At 41.2% G+C, this 14,714-nt stretch overlaps 1 protein-coding gene across 4 annotated transcripts in view; it reads right to left on the minus strand.

The window, feature by feature from the left end:
* Positions 1-14,714, minus strand: part of ELP1 (elongator acetyltransferase complex subunit 1) — a 58,490-nt gene that overhangs the window by 22,976 nt on the left and 20,800 nt on the right. Inside the window, exons 14-27 of one of the 4 annotated variants that reach the window (XM_042911823.1) lie at positions 13,154-13,336; positions 10,552-10,658; positions 10,127-10,230; positions 8,945-8,998; positions 8,755-8,860; positions 7,803-7,918; positions 7,135-7,208; positions 6,329-6,407; positions 6,152-6,231; positions 4,620-4,757; positions 4,410-4,495; positions 3,953-4,101; positions 1,601-1,724; positions 621-718 (exon numbers count right to left, since the gene is read on the minus strand). In XM_042911823.1, coding sequence (XP_042767757.1) covers positions 621-718; positions 1,601-1,724; positions 3,953-4,101; positions 4,410-4,495; positions 4,620-4,757; positions 6,152-6,231; positions 6,329-6,407; positions 7,135-7,208; positions 7,803-7,918; positions 8,755-8,860; positions 8,945-8,998; positions 10,127-10,230; positions 10,552-10,658; positions 13,154-13,336 — 1,498 coding nt within the window. Of the gene's footprint in view, positions 1-620; positions 719-1,600; positions 1,725-3,952; positions 4,102-4,409; positions 4,496-4,619; positions 4,758-6,151; positions 6,232-6,328; positions 6,408-7,134; positions 7,209-7,802; positions 7,931-8,754; positions 8,861-8,944; positions 8,999-10,126; positions 10,246-10,551; positions 10,659-13,153; positions 13,337-14,714 lie in introns of all 4 variants that reach the window. The other 3 variants (XM_042911822.1, XM_042911819.1, XM_042911818.1) reach the window with 3 other exon arrangements.

Raw genomic sequence — 14,714 nt, forward strand, 5'->3', positions numbered from 1 at the left:
GGGTGGCTCAGTCAGGTAAGCATCCGACTTCAGCTCAGGTCACGATCTCGCGGTCCGTGAGTTCAAGCCCCACGTCGGGCTCTGGGCTGATGGCTCAGAGCCTGGAGCCTGCTTCCGATTCTGTGTCTCCCTCTCTATCTGCCCCTCCCCCGTTCATGCTCTGTCTCTGTCTCAAAAATAAATAAACATTAAAAAAAATTTAAAAAAAAGAAAAAAAAGAAAACTAAATGGATGTTTGTTTAGACAAACAACCAAACTTTATCCCTTTATCCTAAACCACTTGAGAAAGATCTACACGCTTGGGGATGATCAGTCATGTGGTCGCAAGGCTGGGCTGGAGCAAGGAGTGGGAAGTAAGCAGGAAACCCTATTGAGAAGCTGCCGCTCATCAAGCAGAATTCATGATGAGAAATGGGAGACAATTCCTAGGCTTCCAGCCTGGGCAACTTCTTCAGAACAGGAGCAGGTCAGGGCCATTCTCCCAGATAAGAGTTCATGATAAGGCTAACTTATTTCACGATAAACCTTGAAACCAAGGATGGTGTTACAGACTCAGGATCCTTACACCCTTTCCAGCTAAGTCACATCACCAAAAGAGCCTCATTTCACACACCACTCACCTTGTATTGCTGCGAGTCTGATGGAAATAACTTCAGAGCTTCCTTATACAAGTTTTTATCTTTTATTAAGTTTAAGCATTCTGGGAAGTATTCGGGTCCTGAGGAGTGAGATTCATGCACACACAAATTTAGGACTTTGGAAGCATAATGAGTTTCATTTACACCAGTGGTCCCTAAACAAAGTCTACAAGGGACCTTTATAGACCTGCAGAATCAGAGTATCAGGAGAACAGAATCCAAGAATTTTAATTTTAGCAAAGCACCATGGCAGATGTGAGGTATGACAAGCACTGGTTCGGATGAAAGTTCTACTCAAAAGGAATTCTTCATACACGACCCCTGATAAATGACCATCTAACCTTGTGTTTTCTCAACTGCCTTCATTGGAATCCTCTGGGGAGCTTATCAGCCATACAGACGCCTGAGTCCTATCCCAGCCCAGCTCAATCAGATTGTTGAAGGAAGCTTAATAACACCCAAACAACTTCCTTATCCTCATCTTAGCTCTCGGGAAAGAGCCACAACTGCTGAAGCCAGCAGCTCCAGCATGGGACAGGGAGTGTGTCCTAACTATGAGTGTGTCCTTCTGGGAGCTGCCAGTGGGTATGGCCACTCACTCCAGACAAGCCACGCTTCCCACAGGTGTCTGTAAACACCGTGGGAGAAGAGTGCACTATCAACCAATTTTCGTTCCGAGATACTGAAATGAATTTAGGACGTGATCATCCTTAACCCCAAACGGATCTGCTCTATATTTTTAGTTAGGGAGCTCCTCCAGTTCATTAAAATTCATTTGCTTTGCTTTCAGCTTCTTAGAACATATGATAAAATAAGGTGCACACAGGTAACCGTGTTTCGGTTTCAGGAGTGGAAACTGACATCCATCTACGTTTATGTCTAAACTGACGCTTTAACTTATACCCTGCCTAGCTCCAAAGAAGATCTGAAGCAGAAATAAACATACTAATCCTCACACTTACCACATTTGCTGAGGTGCCCAATGGCTTTTTCATATCGCTTCAAGTATTTATCTATGGTGAACCGCTGATAATTGGTTTCCATTTTCTTAAGTGTATTAAGAAATGGCAGATATTCTTTGGGATCCTAAAAAAACAAAAACCAAAAACCTAACAGGTCAGACCTTTACTGCTTATAATTACATTTACTTATAACAATACAAATGATATACAATAATTGTAACAATCAATAAACCCAAAGCTACAAAATTTTTAAAATATGTACTATGCTGATATATTAATTACATACTGTATAATGAAACTACATAAAACAAGTTTTGGCAAAAATGCTTTAAAATACTGGCATTATTTGTTTTCATTCAGAATAATGAAGATGAATTCTCATATAGTCTCACAACAACCATTTATTTCCTAAGCTAATAAGGAAAACAAAGTTCCAATCCAGAAGATATTCAACAAATGCATCCAACTTCTCTGGAAGTGGAAGGTACTTGGAGCTCTTTGCATGACATTTCATGCCCTCCGTCTTCAAGTTTTAAAACAAAGGTAAAACTGTACTGAGTTAAACACAAAACTCTAAGGACCTGCCAACCAAGATTTTATTAGCACTGACTGTCTGCAGCTTTGTACTATGCCCTGAAAATTGTTTTTTTTTTTTTTTTTTCTAAAGAACAGATGCTCCCTGTTCTTAATGTAATTTCACTGGGCAGATAGGATAAATATACATTAAGTATACAAAAAAAGACCAGAGAAAAAAATAAATACTCATGCATGTGATAAAAAGCACAACTACAGGCCGAAGTATTTAATCAACAAACACTTAGGAAGAATTCACTATGTACAAAAAATACAACAAACCCCTAACCTCAGGAAACCTATAAGCTAGGAGAGGAGCTAGAATGATACACAGGGAGGGGCAGGCACTGGGTGCAGTCGAAGCACATGAGGCCCATCTCATCTAGTCCCTGGGTGGTGGGGAGGGAGGCAAGAATGGATTACTGGGAAGATGCTACCCTGGCATCCTTTGCCTTAGGTGAGTGAGAATTATCCTGGTGAATGGAAGGGTGAGAGTGGTGAAAGCCCACAGGCCCACGGGAAGCAGAAGTAATGCTACCTGCAAAGCTAAGTAGTGGCTGTGGGGACAAAAGCACTGCCTCCCCTCTGCAGGCTGAGAAAAAAGAACAACATCAAGAGATGAGCATGAGCATAGACACCAGACCTGGGTGGGGGACAAGGGGGTGTTAAGCAGTATTACGGCTTGTAAACTCTATCCTACAGCAATGGGCAGAGCCCATGAAGCATTATAAGCAAAACAATGAAAGAGCAAAATTTCCTTTCAGCAAAGATCACTCTGGCAAGAGCAAAGAGAGGAGTGACAGGATGAAACTAAGACTGCAAAAAACAGGTTAAAAAATGTATAGGGGCACCTAGGTGGCTCAGTCGGTTAAGTGTCTGACTTCAGCACAGGTCACGATCTTGCTGTTTCCGAGTTTGAGCCCTGCATCAAGCTCCGTACTGACAGCTCAGAGCTTGGAGCCTGCTTCGGATTCTGTGTTTCCCTCTCTTTTTTCTGCCCCTCCACTATTCAATGCTGTCTCTCTCTCTCTCAAAAATAAATAAACATTAAAAAAAAAATTTGTTTTTTAAATGTATAAACCAGGGGTGCCCCAACTTTTCTACTATAGCATGCTAAGGTGGGACAAGAGGCCTCAAACCTTTCCATTCTGCATGTTCCCACTTTCCACTGGGAAAAACAGCTACATAACAAGGAACTGGATTGTAATAGGAGTCATTTGCTATATTCCCTTTGTAAGAGGAGACTTTGTTCACATACATGACCATAATCTTAAAGATAATGAAGTAACTTAATTCACTTGTTCAACCTAGCATTCAAAACACTTTGATAAAGGGTCCCTGGGTGGCTCAGTCCGTTAAGCGTCCGACTTCAGCTCAGGTCCCGATCTCGCGGTCCGTGAGTTCGAGCCCCGCGTCGGGCTGTGGGCTGATGGCTCAGAGCCTGGAGCCTGCTTTCGATTCTATGTCTCCCTCTCTCTCTGCCCCTCCCCCGTTCATGCTCTGTCTCTCTCTGTCTCAAAAATAAATAAACATTAAAAAAAAAACTTTTAAAAATAAAAAAAAATAACAAAAAAACAAAACACTTTGATAAGCCCAGAACTGACAGAGAATGAGGCTTAGAAGCGTGAGCCCTACAAACTCACAGATCTGCCTCTAGGCCTGTACATGCAGTGTTAACATCAGACAAGATACTGCAGTATCAGGGACAGACAGGGTTTCATACCACCATGATAACAAAAATAAGAACCAAAAGGATGTTAAAGTGGAAGCTCCACATACCTTCTGTGACTTCTCAGCTACCATGAGGACCAAATCAAAGTCATACGTCCCAAGAGAATGATCATATAATTCATTAACGTCTACCAGAAGCAGCAAATACTTCAGGGCTTCTTCAGCACTCACAGCATCGGGAACAGGCGAAGCACTGCCTGTCATGTCAGTGTGTAAGAAAACAAGACCGATCAAAGCCATTTGGGAATAAACCCGTGCATCTAGCAACATAACCGAAAAGACAAAGTAACAAAATTTCTTGGCCGAACTGAACACCATATGACTTCTTTTGTATATGCTTTGTAGGACAGCGCTCAAAGAAACTGACACAGGTCTTCAAATGTCCAATAAGCCACATATTAAATCTGTGATGTGGCACTGAACCTGGTCAGTGAGATCTCCACAAGACTGGAAGTCTGGTGACACTCGGGGCCCTGTTAAACACTCTCCATGAAAGGGTCTCTACCTTGAAGCTCGTGTACCTTCTGCAGCACAATTTCCAGTTCTGGGGTTGTTTTCTTCACATGAGAGGTGAGTATCGACAAGCAGTACCTGAGGTAGTGAGTGAAGAACGCCAGAATGAGCAGAGTGAAGGAAGGACATTCTCAGTCCCTGCGTAAGGACAATAGCACACTTCTGGGCCTCAAAAGACGCCAACTAATGATAGCACACATACTTGTGAGGGTTTATGCTCTCCATGGCTGCTCTCAGAGCATCGCAGATAAGGTCTACTTTTTTCCCATCAGGATCCTTGGACAGCTGGGCAGTGCTGGTAACCGGAGGAGGATACATGGTCTTTGTAACATCTTCTTCCCTAAGAACAGGTCATTAAAAGGTCACTAAGTGAACATGTGTCCTAGCTATCAAATGACTACCACATACTGGGACATGCTGATGAGGTAATAAAAATGGCTTTTGGAGAACAGTTTCATTATATTCACATTAGGTGAAAAATGAAGAAACAAACTGAGCAATGAAAACGTGTCCCAAAAACCGTGTACAGTGATATATTCACATTAGCCCCTAACTGGGAACAGACCAGGTGCCCCACTACAGAGGAACAAATAAACAAATTGTAGTATATTTACACTATAGCACACTATGTGAATGAACCCGTGATACCAGCAAAAACACGGGTTTCTTTCATGGTAACATGCCGAGTGAAAGCAGCTTAATTTACAAAGAAAAGCAAATACTATCTGATTCCACTTACATTTAAGTTCTCCGACAGGCAAAATTGATCTACGGTGACAATCTCCAAACAATGGTTGCCAAGGAGGTAGGGAATGGGACTAACAAGAGGTTTGGAAGAACTTTCTGAGGTGAAGGAAATGTTCTCTATCTTGACAGGTTTGGGCTACATGGAAGTACACACTGGTCAAAACTGCCTAGACAGTACACTTATGGTCTGTACATTTCATCACACATGAATCTGACCTGCTGGGGGGGGACCCTGTACACGGAGAACGCACTCTAATCAGTGTTACACAAAGTGGAATACTGAGACATAAAGTGGACTGATATCTACAATTAACTTAAAATTTGCCTCAGGGTGCCTAGGTGGCTCAGTTGGTTAAGTATTCGACTTCGGCTGACGTCATGATCTTGCGGTTCACGAGTCTGAGCCCCACACTGGGCTCTGTGCTGACAGCTCAGCCTGGAACCTGCTTTGGATTCTGTGTCTCCCTCTCTCTCTCTGCCCCTCCCCTGCTCATGCCTGCTCTCTCTCTCTCAGAAATAAGTAAAAACATTAAAAGAAATTTTTTTTAATTTGCCTTAAAAAAGGTGAATGATGGATGGACAGATTGTAGATCATGATAAAGCAAATATAGCAAAATACCAACTGCAGAATCTAGGTGGGGGTATAGGATGCTCGCTGGACGTCTCAACTTTTCTTGTACGTTTAGAATTTTTTAAATTGGAAAAAAGTCATTGCAGAAAAACACACCATTTGACTTCAATTTCATATACACCTAAAAATAGTCAATTATAATTCTAAAGGACACACTTTTGAGTCTGAGTTTTAAATAGGCTATTTTTAAAAAAAAGGAAAAAGAGTAAATATCTACTGTAAGTGGCATGTTAGACTTATAATGATTAAAAAATACCAAACAGAAGGTTAATTTTTTTCCTGTAGCTATTTATGTTTTATTTCCAAAATGAGATAAATAATGGATATGATACTCACAAATTATTCAAAATACTTACTTCAATTCTGTGAAAAACAAATTGATATGATTTACAGAATCTATCTGTCTTATGAAGGTTTCCACATTTTCAAGAAATACCTACCAAAGAGAAAAAAAAGGACAAAAAATTTTAGTTCCAATCACATCAGTTCAAGTCTCAGCTAAGCTAGAGTTAATATCAGATTCAGAAATTTACCTTCGGGTTATGGTCATGGATCAGATTGAGATTAATTCTCAATTTTCTCATGCATTCAAATGCTTCTTTAAACATAAGTCTGTGAAGAGACATAATGAATAGACATGTCATTTTACAAAGATTAATAACCTTCCTGGATCCAACATGTTTTCATTATGATACAAACCAGTTATAATTAGATTACAGTCCAAATGCCAAACAACTACCACTGGACTTCCGCTCTCAATTCACAGAATGAAAAATGAGGTACCAGCTTCACTTACCTTCTTCACTTAGTCCCCATGGCAGTCTGAGGACTACTTCCCCACATACACATTGATAGACAATCATCATAGAACTCAGGTCTACTTTCTCTTTTAGCACAATGTTAGTAAAGGTCTTTCTAATATAAAGTTTTCCCAAAATAACTCAGACAATGGATCATTTCCTTCACAATAGTGTCTCAGGCATTTGTGGGTCAAAGGCCCCTCTGTACATCTGCCCAAAGCCTTAGGCCTTCTGCCTGAATAAATACACAAAGACAGTTTGGTGCACGATTTCCCTGGGTTCACGGGCCATCTAAAACCCATGTGGACCTCCTCAGGCTAGGAAACCCTGTCTTGTATGATGAGTCTCACGATTCTTCCTACTAGGAATATTTATTGCACCACATAATATTAAAATCAAAGTGTGGGGGAAAAAAGCCTCTGAGAATCTGAAGACGTGTAATTTCATACTTTCATGTTTTAAAAACTTTAATAGAATACATATTATGTTCACATATAAGTCATAACAACAAACAAACTAGTCATATACATGGTTCTTACTTGTCCAGCCACTTCCGAATCTGAGCTAAAACCAGAGCTCGATGATGAACAACTTCTAAGTTTCCCCTTGGCATCTTAAAATAAATAAATCAGAACAGTAATGTTTTTAACTTAACAGAAAAAATTTATTTTTTTTTTTTTAATTTTTTTTTTTTTTTTCAACGTTTTTTTTTTTATTTATTTTTGGGACAGAGAGAGACAGAGCATGAACGGGGGAGGGGCAGAGAGAGAGGGAGACACAGAATCGGAAACAGGCTCCAGGCTCCGAGCCATCAGCCCAGAGCCTGACGCGGGGCTCAAACTCACGGACCGCGAGATCGTGACCTGGCTGAAGTCGGACGCTTAACCGACTGCGCCACCCAGGCGCCCCAACTTAACAGAAAAAATTTAAATACCCAGGATATACCATTTCACCTAACTAAACTCTTCACAGAGAACTACCACAATACTATAAAATGCACACACTTCCAGCAGAATCTAGTTGTGCTCAGTATTTATTTTGACTTCCAAGAGAAGCTTCCCTTTTACCCATGCTGGGCACAACCTGTATCAACAACCTTTGTATAAAGCTAACAGAGAATTCAGCAAGGAATGGCCTATAGTAAATTGTTACAAGTGTAAGAGTATCTAAAACACAACCAGAAACACAGCCAGAAAAATGAGCTTACCTGTAATATAAGCTTGGTGTCCTGGGGCACAACGGTGACAATACGTGAACCCCTCTCCACCTTCCGCAGAGATTCCCCTTTAGACACGTGGTTGTTGCTCAGACCTGCATGTAATGCTAAAGACACCACTGGCTAAGCCATGAGAATCACCGTCATGACAAGTCACTTTCCATTTACTGCAGTTGAAACTGAACATATTCTCCAAACTAGAAGAGAGCAATTAACAACCACACCCCTTTGCTCTCCCACTCAACCACAAAACCGGTAGCCTTCCTAACAAACAACCTTATCCCTGGAACTTGCCCTCTCTTTCACAGAGTCCTCGTGCATATTCACATACACAGCTTCTCAAATGATTTAGAAAACACAGGGAGGACTGGGCAGCTTCTCTATGCACATTATCAGTACACTATAATCACATCTGTGAAAGATTCCCAGTTTTCAAGTTGGAAGCAAAGAAAACAAGGGGAAGTCTTCTAGAATAAGGAAAACACACAAACAGTAGGGGGAAGGGATACGTGGAATTCAAGAAAAAATGGGACAGTTTCCTACAAACCACTAGATAGAGTCTTTCAGATATACGATGGAGGGTGGCCACAGTGAGCAAAGGAAGATCACAAAGAAGTGACAGCCGGTTGTATGTACATGGTAACTCAAAGTACAACACTGGATTAGTTATATACTCCTGAGAGCAGTTTTGTTTAATTTTACAATGTTCTGGTTGAGGAAAGACCTCCTTCATTGGAAGTCTTTGCTAACTGGCATAGAATACTGAACTGAGACACTATGTTGTGATTAGGGGCCAAGTAGAGAACTCTAAAGGTCTGCTCACAGTCTAGGACTCTATGATAAAAAGCCAAAGTAAGTGGTGAACTTTAAAGTCATCAAGGCTTCAAAGGGCAGAAGATATTAGAAAAGGGACTATTTCCTAATTTATACACTGAACACTTACTGTTAAATGAAGCATCTCTCAAGCAAAAACACAGGCAGGTATGGGAATGGGTTGTCAACAACAAGAATTCACCATATACAGCAAATGATGTGATATTTGAAGCAACCTACAATAAGGCAAAGGGGAAAGTTAGCTGTATTTCTTGGAGCCGACAGTAAAAAGGATCCTGCACCAAACCCAGCCTTGATACCTCAGTGTCACTGATGAAAAAGCGGCACCTGTCAGTGAGACCAAGGACACATTCCTGCAAAGAAACAAAATTGAAATTACAAACAATTCTAACCCAACTAGTTAAACCTGATTTGTCTATCACATAGTTCTATTGCCCTGTGGCTTCACCTCTAAGTCCGAGTCATCAAGACTGAATACAGACACCTGAGATGGTGACTACAGACTGAATACAGACACCTGGCTCAGGGCAAAGTGGAGCAGCATGCCATTCAATCCATCAGCAAGCCCCATATTCCCATCTGCTACATGTGTCTCGACTAGATTCCTTTCTGCTTGTCACCACCTCCTCTCCAACAGTCCGTCCACTCTCGGCCCATTCCTACCTACTCTCCACTGGGCAACCAGAATAACCTTTCAGAGCATGAAGCAGATCGTACCATTCCCTGATTAAAAACAGCAACAGTTTTCCAATCTTTGTAAAATAAACAAACCCACACTCCTTCCCACAGCCTATCACAAAGGTCCAGCCACACTGCTTCCACTCGGTTCCCTGAATAAGCTGGGCTCTTTCCAAGTTCAAGGTGCATGCAGTTCCTTCTCCCTGGAACACTCTCCCTTTCCCAGGGACAGAGACTTCTTTCCCTTCATACCTTGGCACGTAACCCATGTCAGAGACGCTTTCCTGTACCATCTTCTAATTAGCCCCCCAAACCACACCCTGATCATTTCCTTCATTCTCTTATCAGAGGGGATAGTCATACCTACATTGATAGATTACAAATTCCAGAAGAGCAGGGATTAGTTGGCTGTTTTGTTCTGTAACCACTGTATCCTATCATCTGCCATAATTATAGACATTCCAATATTTGATGAATCACAACCCACTGAACACTATTTTCGAGATTACATTTCTGTTGTCCCCAAACAGCATTTAATAAAACTAACTCTGAATTATCTACACAACAGGGCATAAAAGTCTGCCAACTGCATTTTTCTATCTTTTAATTCATACCCCCAAGGAAAGGAATCAGCTAACTCCTACACGTCAGACAATCTCTTAATTCCATTTCATAGATGAAGAAGCTGAGGCTCAGGTACTTCTCACTGTTGCCCTGAGAGTAAGTGGAGACTTTTACCTAATGCCATCAGTTCCTGGGCCACTGTTCTAAGTGGTAAGTTTTTCTGCCCTGTGTTCACTTACCTCTCCACCAATCATGGCCAATTCAGTCTGTGTGCAAGGATAAGGAAACCGAACAGGAAATCCACTAGGGTTCTTCCATGGTTCAACAGCCAGAGAGGGTGACTCTGCAGGATGGGCAGCTGAGGTTTACAAAGAGTTGGTATGCTCACTGTAAAACACTGTCACATCAATACTTGCTGGAACACTTAACATGCAATTTGGATCACTTTCCAAGTGTATTTTGGAAACTCATACAATACTCCAGTCCATTACAGGAGAACACAGAGGGAGAATATACCTGCCAATTCCACTCTACAGCTTTGGGTTTTCCAGGATAGTTAAAAGACCTAACAGTCAATGGAGCACTGACAAGAAACTCACAAGTACACATTCTCAAGAATTAAACATTTATCATAAACACGCTTTCCTAACATTCTGATACTCACCCCAAAGGTACTTAAGCATTTGGCCACCAGCCAGCTGCAGTGCTACTGACTTGGTCTTGGAACTGCAACACAGACTGATTATGACTCCATCCACTGCCACAGATGAACTGACAAAAAAAGGGGAATGGGGATGTGAACAGACTACTTGATTCTCAAAAGTAGTAGCATTTCACTCATTTTGCAGAATGAAAAAAGAAGTAATTTCCCTTTGGGCTGCACTGCCTATTTCAATACAATATATACATAATACATACACACAATGATAAATACTGCAAGCAGGGGCCCACATAAATTACCTGTCACACGACACTGTTTTCCACAATGCCAATAAGCTAGGTGTCTACACTGTGAGGTCATCACTCCCACCTGGCAGCAACTTAACACAACTTATAACAACTTAATCGCCTTCACTGGACATGCATGGTATCATTTCTGTCTCCTTAAAATATACACTGCCTTAAATAAAGCAGTGAATCTGTAGAAAAATGAGTATACTCAATATCTCTTATTGCTATCATATTCATTCATGACAGTCTGTGGGTCTTCATTAAAGGGAAGAGGAGAATCTGTTACTATCATTATGTATTTTCCCGCGTCGATGAACAGAAAATAGACATGTCTGGACAGAAGCAGAAGAGAACAATAAAACCAAATGTTGCTGATGCTAACATTTATTCAAAGAGTTTTTAGCCAATCTACGAAAAACTCAAAATGCCCCAAATTTTGTGAGGATAAATGATCTGTGACTGGGTTACGAGAAGAGATTCTGGGGTGAGAATGAATGGGACTGGATACAGGCTCTACCTGCATGATCCCAAGCAAGTTACTTAACTGCTCAATGCCTCAGTGGTCTCGGCTGTAAAACACGGGTGCTAATGATACACACTTCGAAGAGGTAATGTCATAAGTGAGTTACTGTAGGTAAAGCACTTAAAAGAGTATCTTTTGCAAAATACAAGCTACAATAAATGTAAGCTATTAAGACCTGTAAGCTGATTGAGGAACTTTATATTCCCTAATGACAGTAATATTTTGTATGAAGAGAATAGCCTTTTTTTGAGAAACAGAAGTCAAACCAGCACAAATATATTTTAAATGACTTCTCATTTCCATACAACAAATGAGATGACCTAGCTTTTCCTTCTATGAGCTAATGATAAAGAATTTCAGGGGCGCCTGGGTGGCTCAGTTGGTTGAGTATTCGACTCCTCATTTTGGCTCAGCTCATGATCTCACAGTCATGAGATCCAGCCCCTGCACTGACAGCACAGAGTCTTGGAAGTCTCTCTGTTTTTCCCCAACGAGCATGTGCACTCTCTCTCAAAATAAATAAAAGTTTTTTAAAAAATTTCAAATTTGGAGAAGCAGAAATTTGTACCATTTAGGTATTTCTGATGTAAAGTGCCTTGTTTTTTATTACCTTATTTTTGTTAAGTTTTTATTTCAATTCTAGTGTAGGTAACATAGTGTTGTATTCGTTTCTGGTGTACAATGTAGTGACTGAACAATTCCATCCATCACCCAGCTCTCATCACAACAAATACTCTCCTTAATCCCTTTCACCTATTTCACCATCCCTCCCATTTGCTCTGCTTTTTAAAAGTAAGCTCCTGGCTACCTATGAGTGTTGCATATAGCTAGAACATATCTTTTATCCGGACATATTCATAAAAAGCTTTTTAAAAATATGAAGCACTTTGAGTCAAAGGTTAGGAGTTAATGACTACCTTATGTTTTGTGTATACTGTAAGGAGAGGTTCCTAATTTTGCAACAAGGGTTTCCAGAATTAAAATCTAACCAGGAGACCCTGAATTACAAATGAGTCTGAGGAATAATATCAATTTAGGCTTATTGTGCCAAGTTTTGACGCTGGAAGCCTGAGGATTCTTGGAGCTGTCAAGGCAACACCATCGACCTCACAACAGGGCTTGCGTTACAGAAAACAGCACCCATTAAATGAAACCTGTTTTGAGACCGAGATGCAGTCTGGAATCGAAGCAAAACTCAGGGGCCAGGAAGCAGTGAAATTTAGCAAAGAAAAACAGACACTCTCTAATAGTAAATGCAGTCAAGCACCAAAAAGAACATATAGATGAGGAAGCCAGAAGAAGCATCTTAAAGTCACTATATCAAATGAAGCACACAGATATAGACCGAGACTGGGTGGCTTGGTAGGGTAAGCATCCAACTTACCCTCAGGTCATGATCTCACAACTGGTGAGTTCCAGCCCGACGTCAGGCTCTGCTGTTAGCACAGAGCCTGCTTCGGATCCTGTCCCCTTTGCTCTCTGCCCTTCCCCAGCTTGCATGTGCACATGCACTCTCTCTCTCTCAAAAATATATAAAAATGTTAAAAAAAATTTATCGCATCTTACAAAAGGTTCTGCCCCATCTATTGGTATTTGCCCTATGTTTCACCACTTCTTGATACATATTAAGGTTTATATTTTGACATGACTCAAAACGACACTTAACCCCCTTGCTAAGTATATTTAACAAAGTTACTGCCCTTAACCTCATCCCCCAGAAGTCAGAAAAAGTCCTATACTCAGAAAAGACACAAACATAACTCTGTGTGATAACAGGGAAGTGCTACAATACCTAATACTGAGCTGTCCATGCTCATCATCCGTCACAGAAGGCATCACAGTCAGATGGTGAATGACAGACTGCGGGCTGGAGTGACTGTGGCTTACAGCCAGGAAAACATCTTCCTGAATCCAGGTGAGAAGGCTGAGCTTCAATGGGTTTACTTCTTGATCTTCACCATTCTCAAACTGAATTCTGTTTTAATATTGAAGAATATCCAAGACACAAATAAAACTTTAATATCACTGAGATTTTTCTAAATGAAGGAAGAATGAACCACCTGCTCACAGTCAACTAATTTGGAACGACAAAACCTGAAGTAATGCCAAATATTACAAAATCCAAACAGTACAAAATCCAAACATAATTATGTCTCCCTGGCTTAAGAATGTTTCTCGGGGCACCTGGGTGGCTCAGTCTTAGCATCCGACTTCGGCTCAGGTCATGATCTCACGGTCCATGAGTTCAAGCCCTGCACCGGGCTCTGTGCTGACAGCTCAGAGCCTGGAGCCTGCTTCAGATTCTGTGTGTGCCCCTCTCTCTGACCCTCCCCCAATCATGCTCTGCCTCTCTCTGTCTCAAAAATAAATAAACGTTAAAAAAAAAAATTTTTTTTTAAATGTTTTTCTATTTACTTAGATTTCTTATATTGAGATCTTTATATTGAAAAGAATACTTCAGGAAACTGACTACACAAGAAAATTACCTGCCCTAGGCCCTAGAGTAACAAACCCCAGAGGTTGTCCACTGCCACCACTTATTAGCATTCAAACAGGCTCCAGCAGATATCTGGGTCTCAGTAGAGTGCGTTGTTTTTAAGTATTTCACATCAAAACGACTAATTAGCCTGAAAGATGGTATCTTGGCTTCTAACACCTTCCTCCTGTAGCATAATACATCAGAGCAGAGCACGTTTTTGCCACATCAGGCAAGAACTCGTAATGGCTACTTATCCTGCCTTTTAGCTAAAGTGGCAAGTCCTCAGCACGCACTGAAGAAGCTGGATCACTACCCTGCTCTTCGCACCCAACCAGCTCTCCCTGGACTCAGCCCCTCCACTGTGTTCTTCCCCACACAGGGGCCTTCCCACCTCTGGTTCCCACCAACACGTTTCTGCCCACCATAGCCAATGTTCCTGGTCCATCTCTGCCAGTCCTAGCCAGATCTGTTCTTTAAGGACCAAGTATTCAAGTCCTTCATAAAATCTTCTAAATGACGTGGAGCTATCCTTCACTCAATTTTTAAAAATGATACTATATTCTAAATTGTCACACTGGGGCACCTGGGTGGCTCAGTCGGTTAAGTGTCCAACTTCAGCTCAGGTCATGATCTCATGGTTTATGAGTTCGAGCCCCGCATCCAGCTCTGTGCTGACAGCTGGGAGCCTGGAGCCTGCTTCAGATTCTGTGTCTCCCTCTCTCTCTGCCTCTACCCACTCAGCCTCTGTCTCTGTCTCAAAAATAAATAAACATTAAAAAATTTTTTTAATAAAAATAAAAAAATAAATTGTCTCACACTTCCAAGTTTGCCTTAAATCTGCCCTCAATGGTTTCAATTCTGTGAAATGAAACAA

Source organism: Panthera leo, chromosome D4, assembly GCF_018350215.1.
Source record: "Panthera leo isolate Ple1 chromosome D4, P.leo_Ple1_pat1.1, whole genome shotgun sequence".
In the NCBI taxonomy this organism is placed as follows: Eukaryota; Metazoa; Chordata; class Mammalia; order Carnivora; family Felidae; genus Panthera; species Panthera leo.